The sequence below is a fragment of the Dipteris shenzhenensis genome, chromosome 5 (assembly GCF_047967505.1).
Source record: "Dipteris shenzhenensis isolate YYH24624 ecotype China chromosome 5, Dip_SZ_1.0, whole genome shotgun sequence".
Taxonomy (NCBI): domain Eukaryota; kingdom Viridiplantae; phylum Streptophyta; class Polypodiopsida; order Gleicheniales; family Dipteridaceae; genus Dipteris; species Dipteris shenzhenensis.
In genome coordinates this window covers 47792364-47809921 of record NC_141600.1, presented here as the reverse complement: position 1 = coordinate 47809921, position 17558 = coordinate 47792364, and the positions used below count along the sequence as shown (strand labels likewise).

The following is a 17558-nucleotide window of genomic DNA, read 5'->3' as shown; positions in this document are numbered from 1 at the left end:
ACCTCCCGCTTCCCCTTTCCCTGCCTCGCTTTGCCTCCTTCTGCCTTTTTGTTTTTGTGGAGGGCCTTGTAAGCTTCATCTACTTTGCTGTACCTATATTTCCAGAACATTCTGTTCACAGGATCTCAATTTTCTTTAAGGACTGTCTGAAACACAGGCTTATGTCTTCCTACCTTGCACAGACGGCTTAACAGACAATACATTCTTTTTCATGATAAGTATGGGCATGTTTTTGAAATCTATTTACTGGAGTGGTCGTGCTACCTGTTCTATCTTCTGGTTTTTTGTTCATAAAAAATAAAAACTGTATGATTGATGATTGCATTGGCCTGCAGATTTGCAATGCTGTGGCAGTAGCTAGCTTGCTAAATGCAACCTTGGTGCTTCCACAGTTTCTGTACAGCAGCGTTTGGAAAGACAACAGGTGTGGTAACTTACATAATGTGGTCAAATAACAATAATAAGTGAATCCAAAGTACTTCAGATAAATTGTGATCTCATTCGTGGGTGTGGGTTCAGGAAAGAGCATGTATATGCATGTATGTCCAGAAAGATTGATTGATGTTTGATTTTATCAAAAGATGGTGGTCCATGGACCCATAACCGACATTATAAGAAAAGCTCTTCCCGCTTGCACTTCGGTATTTTAAAATGAGACCAATCTGTGCTCTCTCTTAAGAAAATTGCGAGATATGAGTTACGTTGCACTTTGCAGGAGAAAATGGAGTACACTTGAATAACAATTGCGGAAGCGACCTTTACTCAGAGGTCATTATATAATTGGCACTTGATGCTGAAAAAGATAGATACAATTTGCTTGAGAAAAGTGCACAAAGATTAAGGGGCCAAGACGGTCCCGAGCGCACAGTGTGCCCAGAAACGGTGTATTTGGGTACCTGAAACGGTTCGCCGTTTCCGTGCCATTTCCGAAACCAGAAACGGCGTTTCGGACAGGCCTTTTTTTTGGGGGGGGGGGGGGGGGGTTGTGCTTTTGCAGTGCCTCTGGAATTTATCCGAGGAAACGTATATATAGAGCAGCAATGTAAGAGCTTGTAGACACCAATGCTCAGCTATAGAAGCAAAAGTACCAGCACACACACACACACCTGCCTCAACCACTGAGTAAGAATTTAGAACCCCATCGGCGGGTAGGGTAGTTTTTGCTCTCCCTCTCCAGCCTCTCCTCTTGCTCTCCTCTCATCCTACAACCCCCCTCTCAGCCTGCTGCCTCTCCTCCTTGTTCTCCTCTCTAGCATATCCTCCTTGCTCTCCTCAGCCCTTGCCCTCTCCTCTCCTCTCCTCCTTGCTCTCCTCTCCAACCTCTCCTTCTTGCTCTCCTCAGCCATCGCCCTCCTCTCGTTGCTCTCCTCAGCCCTTGCCCTCTCCTCTCCTCCTTGTTGTCCTCTCAGGCCTTGTTGTATGACATATGTATTAATAATAATTACATATATAATATATATTTTATTAACTATAAAAACCAAAACTCCGTTTCCACCGTTTCTTCTGGTGCCCGAAACTCCGAAACACCATTTCCCGCCTGTTTTTGTTTCCCTATTTCCGAAACTCCTGGGAACTATGCCAGCGTACCGCGCCCCCCCCTCCTTTATCGAGGCTCTTTTATTAAGGAGATATTAAACCAAGGTGTAAATCCACCTTACAAACTCTGCGATCAAAATTTTGCAAGTCTTAGGACTAGATAGAGACTATGTACATTGCATGGACCAATGACTGAGAAATGAGTATTTACCACTGTAGACTGAACAATGACTCAACAAGACTAATGGGTAAGAAGTCAGTGCCAGTCCCAGGTCTCTCCAATCCGTAAGGAAGATGCAAAGGGGAATGGTTGTAGTTGAAGAAATCTGCCAGAAAGGTGCAGAATTGCAGAGAGAGAAAATCTGCATCAGAGAGAGAAAGAATAATGGTGGAGGAGAGAGAAGACTAATGCGGCTCCAAAGGAGGGAGGATGGTGAGGATTGTTTGTTGCATCAAAGGGGAGAAGAATGGTGGAGAGAATCTGCTCAAATGGGGTCTAAAACAGTGGAGAGAGATTGTCTTGCAGTAGAGAGAGAAGTCTGCTGCAAAGGAGGGAAGAGTCTTGTTGATACTCTAGAGGGAAGAGGTGGATCAGCTGCACCAAGGAAGAGGGCTGGAGGGCTGGAGCTCCAATCTCAAAGGGTAAGGAATGTAAAATGAGGGGAGGGGGCCTCTCCTTTTATAGGAGAGAGGGGGCAGCCCATCTAGCTGCCTCCAAAATGGTAGGTTCCAGCCCTCAAAAGGAAAGGGGGGTTGGCCCAGCCACTTGCCCCTTTCTTCCCCGACATGGCTCCCTTTGGCCTTCCACTTGGCCCCTTACAGTGCCAAGTGGTGAACCTTCTTGCATGGTTGCCAAGTGGGCTGCCCAGTCAGCTTGCCACATCAGCACTGTGCCATGTTAACGGACTGCCACATCAGCAGGCTGCCGTGTCCACAGGCAGCCACACCTGCCACGTCAGCAGGCTGCCACATCAACAAGATGACCCTAATACTAAAATTGAAAATTTTGCGATAACTCCGTCTCAATAGTACTCCGATTTCACCATTGGAATACTGACAACTAGCTCTACAACTTGACGTTGTCCAAAGTCAGTTTGGTTGGCTTTCGTGGACAACCTATAAGCCATTAGTTTTGTCGTCTTATCTTATCTCTCCTCAGCTCTTGCATATCCATAAGCCTGCATCCAAAGCTTCTATCGATATTCTCTTCTCGTAGTGGCTGGGTCGGTATTCAGTCTGTGCATTTGATTGGTCCCGTTTTCGGGTACTCAGGTGGGGTGTGTTTTTATGGAACGCATCTCAACTTATGGGACACTAATGCCTGTAACCCCCTCTAAGGAGGTCCACATTCAAATGCCAGACCCTAAGCCAACTACTACCTAATTGAACAGTAGGAAAACATTTGGATTCTTTTTTAAACACATCCTATATTAAAATTTATGCACTATATGAATGATTTAAACAACAAAAGAAAAATGTAATGAAGGGGGCAAAAGGGCTATTTTAGAGGCCCTTTAGAGGCCTTTTAGGTGGGAAATGTGGAGGGACTATATAAGTCCCCATCCACCCTTTATTGTACACGTTTTGATGTGACATCTAATCCTATCTACTCTCCGTTCTCCTTTCTGCTACTCGCTGCCTACTACCTCTCTCTCTCTCTCTCTCTCTCTCTTCCCTCATCCTTCTCTCTCTTTTCCTCTCCCTCTACCCCCTTTCCTCACTTCACTCCTTCTCCCCCTTCCTCTCTCCCCCTCTGGCCAATTCTATCTCCTTCCTCCAATCTGCCCCTGCCTCCCTCCTCAAAAGCATCTTTATGGCACAGAGGCTCTTCATTGCAAGCTAGGAGTGCAAACTCAAGAAAGTGACCATGTTGTCTATTCCCTGATCTTGTCCGGGCAGCAAAAGGCTGATCTTGTTTGTTGTCCCTCAATGTATCAAGAAGCCATCTGGGAACTTGCCTTTGCTGTCTATTGACAGCTCTTTTTTCAATGACTGCATCATGAGTAGTGGGATCATTTTGTGTCGGAAGAGAAACCTGCAAATTAGCATGAGGTTGTGGCTGATTATTGCTTAGTGGAGGGCCTGCAGGAGGCTCATGTTGCTGGTCAAAATCCTCTTCTGATGATGGCAGAGGTAACCAAGATTCAAAGGCATCAAACATGTCAACATCTGGCTTTGCTTTGCAGTCCACAAGAGGAGAAGTTGAATGTTCAGCAAAGATTACATCTCTATTGACAATAATTTTCCCAGTATTTGGTTGATATAACCGATACCCTCTGCTCTCTTGGCTGTAACCAATAAATATGCATTTGATTGCCTTGTCATCAAGCTTATGTCTCAGTTGAGATGGTACATGAACATATGCAAGAGACCCAAAAACTCTCATGTTTGAAAGTGAAGGCTTCCTGTCTTTCCATGCTTCATCAGGTGGCAAAGACTTGGCCTTAAGCATGCATCTGGCCATCTCCATTGTGGACTTGTTTTTCCTTTCAGAAATAGGATTCCGCTGAGGAGTGTAAGAAGTAGTACATGAGTGAATAATGCCCCGTGAAGACAGAAATGCATCAAACTCCTTTGACATATACTCTCCTCCCCTATCTGTGTTGAGGGTGACAAGCTTGCATCCTGATTCATTCTCAACCATATTCAGCCATCTCTGAAAGCATAGGAAAACTTCAGATTTGGCTTTTAAAGGATATATCCAGCAATATCTTGTGAAATCATCAATGAGAGTCATGAAATACTTGTACCCCCCAATGGCATTTGTCCTCATTGGGCCACAGACATCACTGTGCACTAGCTGCAATTTCCTTTGTGAGAGTTTTGGACAATTCTTTTGAAAAGGAAATCGATGCATCTTACCCAAAAGACAACCCTCACACACATGTTTGGAAACTGTGTGAGTCTGAGGTACATCATTTGCCATCTGCTGTGAATGTAGCTTTGCAAGAGCTCTATGATTGAGATGGCCCATTCTCTCATGCCAAAGATGAGTTTCAGCAAGCTGTGAATCTGAAATAGCCAATGCTTCAATAGAAAGTGCAGCTGAATGATGATCAAGGTGATAAAGCCCTTTTTGTAAAGTGCCAGTGAGAACTATGGCATTGTCATCACGAAGATCATAAACTAGGCATCTGTAGCTATCAAAAATCACTCTGAAACCTGAAGTAGCAATTGCTGAAATTGAAATCAAGTTGACGTCAATTCCAGGCACAAAAAGAACATTTGTCAGAGTGATAGGATGGCTTGAAATGGATGTGAGCTGCACATCTCCAACTCCTTTTACAGCATATGAAGCATTATTAGCACATGTAACAGTCCCCCCTCGAGGTGCATCAGCTAAAGAATGAAACAACTGTCTGCAAGATGTGACATGCTTGGAAGCACCACTATCAAAGTACCAGGACTGAGCATCATTAGCAATAAAGAATGCATCAGCTTTGGAGGGATCAAATGAGCAATGGACAGCCCATGCCCAATCATCTTGAAGAGCATGTGCATGTGAAGCATCTTCTGGCTCATGGGATTCAATAGCATGTGAGGCATTAACTGTCAATCCTGCTTTCTTTTTCTCCGAAGCAATGCGCTTCCTGCATTCTGAAATGTCATGTCCAGGCTTGCGACAATAGTTGCATCTTTTCTTCTTTGACTTATCTGCTGTATTTTTAGATGCATGGGAGGAATTGCAGCTGCTATGCGCAGATTTTGGCTTGCCCATAGGCTTGGAAGCCTTGCCTCTTCCTGTCTACTGTGAAACAAATGCATGATCAGGAAGAATGGCTTGTCTATTAGCTCTACTTTGCTCTTCCTGCAAAAGCAAAGTAACTAGCTGATCAAAAGAATAGTGGTGTGGATTACCCATGGCCACTAATCGAAGGGTTGTAGCAAACCCTTGATATGTATCTGGCAATCCATTCAATGTGGTACTGACAAGCTGTGAATTTGGCACCACCTCATCAATGTTGGCAAGTTGTTCCATGAGGTCCTTGACCTTTGTCAGGTATGCATCCATAGAGTCACCTTCATTCATACTGACTTCCTGTAATTGTCTTCTCAAATATGCAACACGAGCTTCATTGCGAATCTGATAGAGAGAAGCCAATTTATCCCAAGCATCCTTTGCTGTCTTGCAAGACCGGATGTGTGGAATAATGATTCTTTTGCATGATAAAGCAATGCATGAATGTGCATTTGCATCTCTTGCATCCCATCTTGACTATTCTTGGGTTGGAAGAGCAGCTGTCACGGGGGGGTGAATTCTAAGTACTTTAATGTACTACAAGACTGTGACAACTTTGGTTTTAAAAGTCCAAGCATGGGCTTAATAATGTGTAATTAAACGCGGCATGACGCCTAGCACATAAGCGTAATTAATCCCTAGGCCCAAAGGCATTCCAAGGAATCAAAAGAGTGGTTGTTGGGAAATGATGATGTGGCATTTTTAATGGGCCCCCTAGAGGGCCATGTACCTTCAGTGGCCCCCGTAGAGTTCCAGGTGGCTCTAGTGCCTTCTACATGCTCCTTTGCCATTTCTGGACCTTCCTGGGCCTTCTAAACTTCACACGTGGTTTTCTCTCTCATCTTCTCCCTTTGTTGAGATTTTGGACTGGTTTTTCAGACTCCTTCAGCTGAATTCCGTTTTTCTTCATAACTCCTCACCCGTTTGGATTCCTCGACACCCGTTTGGCCCGATGGCTTCCCCTCTGCCTCCCCTTCGCAGTGATATGCTTTTCCCTCCGTGCGTATGGTAGAATGGGCAGAGCTGAGCACTTCTTTTGCTGGTCGAATTTGCAAAAGTGGCTTTTTCTGGACCTTTTTGCTTCTACAGCCTCCTGGGCCTCTCCTCTTGCAAAGCTACAGCTTTCTGTTGAATTTCGAGTGGTCCCACGCGCTGGTTGACTGGTTTTTCTCAGTTTCGGAGGACTTTCCGGCGATGAAACTTCTCCAAAACCTTCTCAATGCATTCCTCTATGAAGCACGCTTCTTTTGAGCCCAAGAACTCCCATTTCTTCGTGACAGAAGTGCTTCTTTTCACATTTTTCAGTGGAATTCTTGCTGGTCGGCTCTTGTAAATGCTCTTTCTTCATGCCTTTGCAACTCCTCTTTGGCTGAGAATGCAATTGGGCATTGGCTACTATGTCCTCTTGGCGATTGAGGACTTGGTTCAAGTTTTCAGGGCTTGGTAAGTTGTGATTTTGCTGCTGCAATTTCTTTTGGCCATAAGCTATTGGTTGGCCTCGTGTGCCGCCTCTTTCTTGGCTCACAGGTGCCCAGGCAGTGCTACATGAGTCATTCTTTGGTTGGGTACTTTGCTGATTTTATTTTGGAGCTTTGAAAAGCTTTGTGAATGCCATCTGGAAACCACTCAAAGAGAGTGCAGCTGGGGTGCAGTGTGATTGCATCTGGACAGCCAATGGAATTGCACTCGGAAAGAGAATGTCTTTGGGTTGAGCCTATGGGTTAAGTGCACTTATGTGATGGTGTTCTATGCTTGAAAGCCTTGTGAAGGCTTAGTGAATTGGGGCTACGTGCTCAGAGTTGCAGGGAAGGTCTCCCAGATGCAACTTGTAATCATTTCACTGTGAAATATAAAGAAATACCGAAAGGGGCGCCACGGTGTTTGGGGCCAATCGGGTGCACTTATCTATGTTTGTTGAGCAGAGGCATTCTAAGCCTCCATCCCTTTTTCAGTGGTTTTGTTTGTGAACAAAAGGGTAAATGCCAAATGGTGATCATGCAATGGTTAATGGTTGTGATATATGCTTTGTGGGCTGTAAATAAGTGCTGAAGTGATTAAAGGTTTAGTTCCACTGCCCTTTGAGTGATTAGAGGCCGGTTTCAGCAGCAGCAGGAGTGCTAGAGGAAGAGGCATCAGGAGTAGTACCCCTTGCAGAGGGACCAGCAGTAGAGGCAACCACTGTAACATTGGCTGGCCTCAGATCAGCCCTAGAAACAATATTCCACAAATGCTTTGCAACAAGAATATGTTTCATGAGATAAGACCACATCGGATAGTTGGTGCCATCCAACTTATCATCTTCACGAAGAACGCCAAATAGATCTTGATTATTCCTAGCCATAGCAAATGTGATACCCTGAAAGAGACCTGAAAACCCAAAAGCCTCAAGGCTATCACTGCAAAAAGCTGGCTGTCCAAAAAATGACAGCAAATATCTACAAATTTCTGACCCAAATCAAAGGGCAAATGCAGATCTGACCCAAATGTGACTGTGACAGGCAATGTTCACTGCAAAAATAGCAAATCCGGCAAAAGCCCCAAATTTATTGAGGGCAAATAGGCCGCATAAAAGCCCCAAATTTTGCTGAAATTTTTGCAAATGTGACCCAATGTATGCACATCTGACTCAATGTCCTACAAAAGTGACTCAATGTCCTGCAATCTGACCCAATGTACTGCAAACAAACAAGAGATTGCAGAAGAAACTCCAAAGCCCCAATGTTCTTGCAAGAAATTGCAACCAAAGAAGGTGGAAAGCCCCAAGAACTGCCAATGTCCGTATTCACAACCAATGCTAGCTAGTACGGATTCTGACACGTTGTACGTAGCACTGTACAGTGAATGTACGGAAGTACAGTAAAAAAAACAAGTACGATGCCTGTACGGAAGCAGGTATTGAACATGTGCTGTGCCTGTATAGAGTGCATGTACAGCTGTACGGAATGTACGACGAAGGTACGAAAAGCAGTACGGAACACTGTACGGTGACGTACGGAACATGTACGTTGTATGGACAGCTGCTGTGTACAGTTGCACGAAGCAGATCCAATGTACGGTATACATCGTAGGTACGATGTATGGACGTCTGGTGTATGGAAGGCACGGAGAAGAGCGTACGGCTGTAGCAGGTACTGCGAGTGAGTACAACGGCTGTACGGTGCAGGCATGTCCTTTTAGGTGGAAAATGTGAAGGGACTGTAAGTCCCCATCCACCCCTCATTGTACACGTTTTGATCCGACATCTAATCCTATCTACTCTCCCGTCTCCTTCCTTCTACCTGCTGCCTACGCCCTCTCACCCTCATTTTTGGTCTACATCACTTGGTAAGCCTCTATTGTGTTGATTCCTTTTATTTTCTGCAAAACAGTCCTTTCTTTACTTCATTGGCATTGTGGAAAGGCCCTGTGTTGCCTTGGAAGGCCTCGTGTTTCCTTTTGGGAATCTTTTTGCAGTAGGTACACCTTGTGACAGCCACACATTTGCAGTGAAAAGCTTTGAAGCTTGAGCAAAAATTTGCCTTTTCGTTTGAGAGATTGCCCTCCTCTCATTTGCATTGTCAGTTGGTGCCGTTGCCTTGCATTTTAGCACTATGGCTGGCAGTAAGGATGATTTGTTTGGGATGCTTGGGCTTGAGGACAAACTTGATGGCACACATTACCCCATGTGGGCCTATATGATGGGGCATGTTTTTGTTGCCAAGAACCTTTGGAATATTGTTTTAGGCACTGAGGTCAGGCCTTCTTGACTAGCTGCTTTTGGTACATTTGGTACTTCTGCCTCAGGCTCATTTGGTGATGGGTCTAATGCTACTTCTGGTGCAGTTGCATCTTCCACTATAGGTATGTTGCCTTCTACTCAACAGTAGATTCAGTGGGATGGACGTAATGCCAAAGCACGTGCATTGATTGCTCTTTCAGTGAAAAGGGTCATTATCCCTCATATCCGGTCATGCAAGACAACTAAGCAAGCATGGGATCAGCTTGCATCCTTATATCAGGTGCGGAATGAGGGGAGGGTTGCTTATCTCCACAAGCAGTTGAGGGACTTAAAGCTTGAAGAGGGTGGTAATATGGATGCCTATCTTACCAGTGTGAAGGATTTGAAAGAGTAGTTGGCCAACATTGATGAGGTGGTTCGTGATTCTAAGCTTGTTTCTATGATGCCTGATGGGTTGCCTGATTCTTACCAGATCTTTGCTACTACTTTGAGGTTGGTTGTAGGTGGTAATGCCAACCATTATTCCTTGGACCTGTTGGTTGCCCTCTTACAAGAGTAACAAAGTCGTGTAAACAGAAATGCTTCTATGGCTAGTGATCAAGCCTTCGCTGCACAGCATAAGAACAAGGGCAAAGGCAAGGTTTGAGCTAGTAAGCCCCCTCGTATGCATGCTGGTCACTCCCATGATGCCTGTTCTTCTGGGGAGGAGAAGAAGAAAAAGAGATGCAACTATTGTAGGAAACTTGGAGGCTGGGCACGATATTCCTGAGTGCAGGAAGAGATTTGCATTTGAAAAGGAGGAGTTCGGTCTTGCAGTTTCTGGTACTCCTATTCCAAATGATTGACATGAGTCAGCTAATTTTGCACATGACCAGCATTGGGCTTTTCTTATTACTTGTCGGTATAATCCTGATATTCATGATGCGTGCAGGACAGTTTCTGATGTTTTTGATGCCTAGTTCATTGATAGTGGTGTAGCAAGAACATCACTTCTTGCCCAAAGTTATTTAGCTCACTTGAGCATGCATCTAAGGGGGGGACAATTACATGTGCCAATAATGCATCTTATACAGTAAAAGGCATTGAGCAAGTTGCCATTAATTTTGTTTCTGGTGGTCTAGTCACTCTAGACAATGCAATTTATGTACTAGGCATCTGCAAGAACCTCATATCCATTTCAGCCATAGCTACTTGTGGATATCAGGTTCTCTTTGATGGTGTTCTGTGTGCAGTCTATGATGCTACACATGCCTTTACCATGATGTTGACTGGCACATTGACTAGAGGGCTCTATAGACTTGATGCATTTGACAGAGGCTTGGATGATGCTGGACTTGCAGATGCAGATGCGTATGCTGTTGATACTTCTACCATGGCAGATACTCATTTGTGGCCTGAGAGGTTTGGATACGTCAACTTTGGGGCTCTGGTGAAGTTACATAAGGATGGTATGGTTGTTGATCTTCCTAAAATGCATATGCTTTCAAAGCATGTCTGCTTGGAAAAATGTACCGCTCTTCATTTCTCAAGGATGGGAGAGTTGGTGCCTCACGCAAGTTGTATTTGATTCATAGTGATGCTTGTGGACCCATGTGGTTTGAGCTCTGGGGGATTTTACTATTTTGTTACCTTCATTGATGACTTGACTAGACAAACTTGGATTTTTGCCTTGAAATCCAAATGTGAAGTTTTTGCATGCTTCAGACATTTCATTGCCTCGGTAGAGAATGAAAGTGGGCTGAAAATTGCCCATATAAATACCAACAGGGAGGTGAATATGTGTCAAAGGAATTTGTTGATTTTTTGGCCTCACGTGGCATACATCATCAATGCATTGTGCCCTACACTCCTCAGCAGACTCGCGTGGCTGAGAGTGTAGGGCACATCATGAAAGCTCGTCTTGTTGCTAAGGGCTATGCACAACACAAGGTATTGACTTTGAGGAGACTTTTGCCCCCACTTCCAGGATCATTACTATCGGGGTTGTTATTGCCTTTGCTGCCCATTTTTATTGGGAGGTACATCAGCTTGATATTAAGACAACTTTTCTTCATGGGCATTTATAGGAGGAAGTCTATGTTATGCAACCTCTTGGCTTTGAGGTTGCAGGTTTTGAAAGAAATGTATACCTCTTAAAGACAGCCCTCTATGGATTGAAGCAGGCACCCCGGGCTTGGTATTCCAGGATACATGCTCATTTGCTTAGTCTTGGCTTTCAGAACAGCCCTACAGAAGCTACCCTTTACATTCATAAGAGTGGGACAGATTTGCTGGGTTTAGCACTCTATGTGGATGACATGCTTGTGACTGGGACACATGCTGAGCAAATTGCAGCTTTTAAGCTTGACTTGCAGAAGACATTTGCAATGTCTGATCTTGGTCTTTTGCATTATGATCTTGGCATTCAATTTGCTAGCAGTGAGGGGGATATTTTGATGTCACAATCAAGTATATTGGACAGCTTTTGTAGCGGTTTCAGTTTAAGGATTGCAAGCCAGTATCCACACCATTAGAGCCTGGTTTTCACTTCTCGTCTGAGGATAGCAATGGTGCATGTGATGTCACCCTCTATCAGGAGGCAGTTGGTTGTTTGAACTATTTATGCCATACTAGACCCGATCTTCAATATGCTGTCTCACAATTAAGCAGATATATGCACAGCCCCTCTACACGCCATTGGTAGGATGTGAAGCGTGTCTTTAGGTACCTCAAAGGCACTCAACATTTGGGTCTTCTCTATGAGGTGAATTCTTCACTTGTCATGCATGGATTCACTGATAGTGATTGGGCTGGATGTTCCGACACCCGTGTGTCTCATAGTGGCAATTATTTCATGCTTGGTACTTCATGCATCTCTTGGTTCAGCGAGAAGTAGACTACAGTTGCTACTTCTAGCTGTGAGGTCAATTGAGTATAGAGGAACTTTTGCAGCTACAGTGGAGTGTGTTTGGCTCTGGAAGTTACTTGCAGATCTTCATGCATGTTAGACTGCTCCTACCATCATCTTCATTGATAGTCAAAGTGCTTTGGCTGGTGCACGGAATCCACTGTTCCATGCCTATACAAAGCATATTGAGGTTCAGTATAACTATTTCAGAGAGAGATTATCAGCAGGTGATATTCAGTTGTCCTATGTTCCCACTGAAGACAAGTTGGCATATCTTTTTACGAAGGCTCTTCCTTGACCTAAGTTTGAAGCTTTCCGGCAAGCTTTGAACTTAGTACCTTTTGTGACTTGATCTGTTATGCTCTGTACAATCATAGGTTGCTATATCCCTATAGGATGAACATGTGCAACCATGACATTAGTTATTCAGGTATTCTGAGACGTGTCCAGGATACTTCAGCCCATACCACTCATTCCTTGGTATGTCTTTTAGGCCTAGTTATAGGCAGTTAGGACACTTAGTACAGTTAGCACATGTACCAGTTAGGACGCTTAGTCCATTTAGGACTCTCTGTCCTAGGGTTTTGTTATATTGGGTGTTCCTTGTACTTATTCGTTGATTGCAGCAATTCTTTACAGCAGCTTGTTTTTGCCTAAATTCCTTGTTTCTTTGAGCTTCCATTGCTTGCCCTAGCTTACATTTTTCAGTTAGGTTTTTTCAAATTTCAATAGAACCCATTGGTCTTCTTTGACTTCAAATGCCCTCCGTCTTTTATTCGCAGCTGCCCTTTGTTTTTATTGAGCCTTTTGAATGGCTTTTTCGACTGTGGCATTAGTAGAGTCGTAGTTTTGAACGAATTGATCAATGGCAAAATTTTTATCCTTAGTTTGCATTAAAGGAGTGGGTAAAGATCTTCCATAAATGAATTCAACAGGAGTTTTTCCAGTGGAAGAGTGAATGGTATTATTATACACAAACTCCATTATAGGCAAATACTTTTCTAACATATTTTGTTGATCATGGACATACATTTTAAGAAGGTCTAACATGCTAATGTCCGTGACTTCACTTGGCCTTTATTTTGGGGGATGAAATGCTGAAGAACTTATAATGGTTCCCAGATTCTCAAACAGTGCTTGCCAAAAGTTACTAGTAAATTTAGAATCTCAATCGGATACAATGGACTTAGGTATCCCATGATGTCTGAAGATATACCTAATGAATAGGTGTGCTGCTTCAGGAGCTTTAAGCTGTTTTCTGTAAGGAGTAAAGTGGGCTTGCTTACTAAAAGTGTAGGCCATTCTATGGGGTATCCATAGTTGTCACTCATTCCTTGGTATGTGCCTTGTAGGCCTAGATATAGGCAGTTAGGATACTTGGTACAATGTACTAGTTAGGACACTTAGTCCAGCTAGGACTTGTCCTAGGGTTTTTGTACTTTGTACTCATTCATTTGATTGTAGCAATACACTTCAGCATCTCGTTTTTGCTTCCATTGCCTCTTTTCTTGAGTCTCCATTGCTTGCCCTAGCCTACACTCTCAATGGCTTCCACTCAAAGAGTTTTCCCTTGCATTTACTGACGCCATCATGGGCAAGGTAAGGTTATCAATTATGAATTTTGGTTATGGATTTTGTGTTTGTCCTGGGTGGTGATGCATGTTTAGTGGTTCCACCCATCAATTTCATTGTATCAACTTCTTTTAGTTTCATAGACCCTTTATGATCTTCCGAAGACTTTAATAGACTTTCTTTCTTTCTTTCATTCTTTCTCTCTCTCTTCCTCTTTCCCCCTTCCTCTTCTATGGCACTTGCAGCAGGAGGGGACTAGAGGTGCTGGTATGCACGTACAGAGAGATGGTTTGAGCGACTGTGGGGCTCCACATGGATAGACTACCTCCCTTCTAGTACAGCATGGATGCTCCGTTTTCTCCCCTCCTATCACACGAGGTCAACCAGGTTATCCATGAGGATCTATTACAGCTACACACATTTCGGACCTGGTTGGGACCGAGTGAACTCCTAGTGAAGCTTAGCTTCTACAGAGATCACTTCTTACATATCATAGCGGAGGGTTTCATTGACCCACCAAGATACATGCAAATTCACCTACCCCTCTCGCTAAGGATCTCTCTTGGGCAGTTCTGGGTCTCTTCACATAGACTTCGTATTGAGAGCGGTAGAGCAGAGCGACTACCCAAGGAGAGGCGCATATGCACATTGTGTGACATGCAGGAGGTTGAGGCAGAGGAGCATTTCATCTTCAGGTGTCCTGTTTCCTATGAGATCCGAGGGCGTTTCTTCAGAGATAGCTATGGAATTTTGGCCTATTTCCTCTCCTACCCAGACTAGCGGTGTTTGGCAGGTTTCATTCATGAGGTACTTAGACGCCGCGAGAGGATACTCTGAGCACGGAGACAGGAGCAGACTTCCTCCTTGGCTGATCCCTCTTAGAGCTCTATCACGGAGTTCTTTGAGCCAGATCATATGGACCCCCACGAGACGAGGCCTCGACATGACTGTGACCTGGAGCCTGTGACCCGACTGCTCAAACAGAGGGTTGACACACATATCACACTAGGGGTCATTCCCTCCTTGTTTAAAGTTGGAGCCCGACCGACGGGGGTCACAGTAGCCCTGGTTAGACACAGAGCTACGACTAGGAGACGTGCCAGGACTGCACCTTTGAGTGGCCGACATCACTCTATGCATTTGCATTGTATCCCCTATCCACTACTCACAATTCAAAATCAATAGCCTCACATGGGTAAGCTAGAAGGATGAAAATTGTGCTAGGCATTGTTTATTCCCCTCTAACCATAGCACCACTCTCTTTTCCCTCCAGCTATCACACACCCTCATGCAATCATAAATTTGAAACACCTCATCACATTGCAATGTTGCCTCTAGTTTTTGTCGTTTTCATGGTCAAAAGCAATATACTTTAAGCATGGTCAAAAATTTCAACATGGTTTTGTAGTACCATCATTACATTTCCACTGTTCCACTTGACAAAACTATCACAAATTTTGTATGCATCATTTGTAGGGAATGGCAAAATCACACTAATATTGAGATACCGACTTCATGCTTCCACTGCCTCATCCATCCTGATATCCTGCTGTTGCTGCTGCTGATGATGATGATGTTGATGATGATGCTGAGATTGATATATAGTCGACCATCGACATGACTATGTTGTACTTAGGACTTAGTATTGCCATTCTTTATTTTTTGCATTTTGCATTGGTATGGATGCTCGTTTAATAGCTCCACTACCACAACTCGTTGTAGCAAGATTTTCACAGTCTCATAGACCCATTGGTCTTCCGAAGACTTTAATAAACTTTCTTTCTTTCTTTCTTTCTTTCTCACTCCTTGCTTTCTATTCCCCTTCTCTAAATTTGCCTCGTCTCCTTTTTCTACAATCATCTTGCAAATGTGATTCATGGAGAGCCAATTCCTTTTTAACATGGATTTTGGATCCTTTTCTACCTTTGATGCATTTGCAATATCTTGGACCTTGACTCCCAAGGTTTGGGAGACGAACTGATGTGCTCCCTGCTCCTCCTCATAATGCCTGAATTGCCATGCACATATCGCTGCACACCACTCTCAAATTGCTCCCTGTATCGATAAAATGATGTCCTTGGAATTCCATGCATCTCATACCATGCTCTACAACAGACATCCCGACCGTTTATCTTGAAGTTGTAGCATATCCTCCTTGTGTAGTCATGATGCCAAGCCATTGACAACACATCGTATATAAAGTTTGTACGAGACTCCAAGGAGCTGCCCCAAAAGTTCTTCCTTAGATTCATTAAGAGATCTTGCTCTGCATGTTGGCAACACCTACTCCCACAACAATCGATGGAAGAAACCTGCTGCACCGAATCTAGTGACATTTTGTACATTGGTGTTGGAGGCTCTCTTTGTTTAGGCACCTTGTTAATGAAAGTGTACCTTCTTTTCTTTGATGTTGGATCATCCCTTTTCAACATTTGATCATTGACCAACTCAGTAGCATCTATGGGAAAAGAGACCACTAAACTCCAATCTTGTCACCTTGACATTCAAAGAAGCTGAGGTTGTTTGCCACTTTGATCGACGCTAATGTTTCTTTGCATCATCGTGTAGCTTATCATCTATCTCTTCCACTTTATAACTTTGGAAGCTCTTATAGGGGAGCTTGCATAGGCTGCTTCTAAGGCAAGAATGCTGCTATGAGCTTAAACAACTTCCGTTGCACAAGTGGGTCTTTCGACTTCCAAACATATTCTTCGAGTAATGAGTGGATGCATCTTTACACGTAAGATCTATTGAAGAGAAGGTGAACAAAATATGATGCAAAAAGGTGAAATGTATTGTATTCAATAAGAAGCCCACACAGGGAGCTCTCTAGATGAAGCTCAAAATGACAACACAAACCTTTAAGACATGATGCATAGTTTTTTAGGAAGACATAACCCTAAGTTCCCCTAATTGTAACTCTAAGGGATCAAGGATCTCTCCCACCAAGTTTGGGACCCCAAGGACCTTTAACTGTAATTACTTCATTTATTGACTTTGTATGTGCTTAGTTTTCAATCAACAGCTACATTAAACAGTCATCCCATTTTTGTCGCATATTGTATGACTACTTGACATTTTTGTATCCCTGATCCATATGCTTAGTATACCTACATTATAGCCATCTCGTTATTTGTCATGTATTCTTATTCACTACATGACATTTCTGCATGCCGAACTGACACGCTATGAGGGAATCCATTAACTAACCTTGTCTCTTCTTCAGCGTCTAGCTCTTTTGAGGGAATCCGTTAACTAACCTTATCTCTTAGGCATAAACGTTGTCAATGTATTGCGTAAAGGGTCTTGAAACCAAGATATATTTTCATTGATCGTCATTCCTGCAGGGGTCTTATTTTCTAAGTATATTACTTTCTGTGTGTGCTCTCAAGTGCTTTTGGTGTACCATTCCACATACTTTATCATGCTGATGTGTTTGAGAAGAAAAAGGAAGCTTTCCACTATGCCACACAATTATAAAGAAAGAAAGAGGGAAGATAAATATAAATTTGCACCTTGTGTGTGTGGTTGGGGGGGGAGAGAGAGAGAGAGAGAGAGAGAGAGAGAGAGACTGATATTACATATTTGGGTCTTACAGTCAATTTGGGGACATCTATCAAGAAAATTTCTTCATTGATTATTTAAAGGGTGATGTCACAATTGTTAAGGAGCTTCCTGTGGAGTTGCAATCGCTTGACCTAGAAGCAATTGGGAGCCTTGTAAGAGTCACATATCAATTTCATTTTAGGTTGAACACTTGTTTTGAGTCTTCTAGTAACTTTGAAAGTGGAGAATTTTGTTTGTTATTTTGTTGTCGCCCTTAATATATGATCTCGTATGCAGGTGTCAGACATGGATGTGATAAAAGAGGCAAAGCCAAGTTTTTATATAACTTATATCCTTCCAATTCTTTTACGTAATCGTGTTGTACATTTCCATGGATTTGGGAATCGATTGGCCTTTGATCCAGTGCCATTTGACATACAGGTTGGCAGCTTGGTTCAATAAACTTTATCACTTAGAACTTCTGTAAATTAAATTAATGGATTCTTTTCTTTTTGCTTTCTAGGTTGGGACAATATCATCAAGTATTTTGAAGCATTTTA

At 43.4% G+C, this 17558-nt stretch overlaps 1 protein-coding gene across 3 annotated transcripts in view; it reads left to right on the top strand.

Moving 5' to 3' along the window:
* The window catches only part of LOC147902113 (O-fucosyltransferase 2-like), a 90132-nt gene that overhangs the window by 13820 nt on the left and 58754 nt on the right, over positions 1-17558 (top strand). For all 3 annotated transcript variants that reach the window (XR_015541005.1, XM_087374771.1, XM_087374770.1), the window contains exons 5-7: positions 336-424; positions 17051-17171; positions 17296-17439. Coding sequence is in view for 2 of the 3 variants with exons in the window: in XM_087374771.1 (XP_087230897.1) it covers positions 336-424; positions 17051-17171; positions 17296-17439 (354 nt within the window). In the remaining variant the exon portion in view is untranslated. The remainder of the gene's footprint in view (positions 1-335; positions 425-17050; positions 17172-17295; positions 17440-17558) is intronic.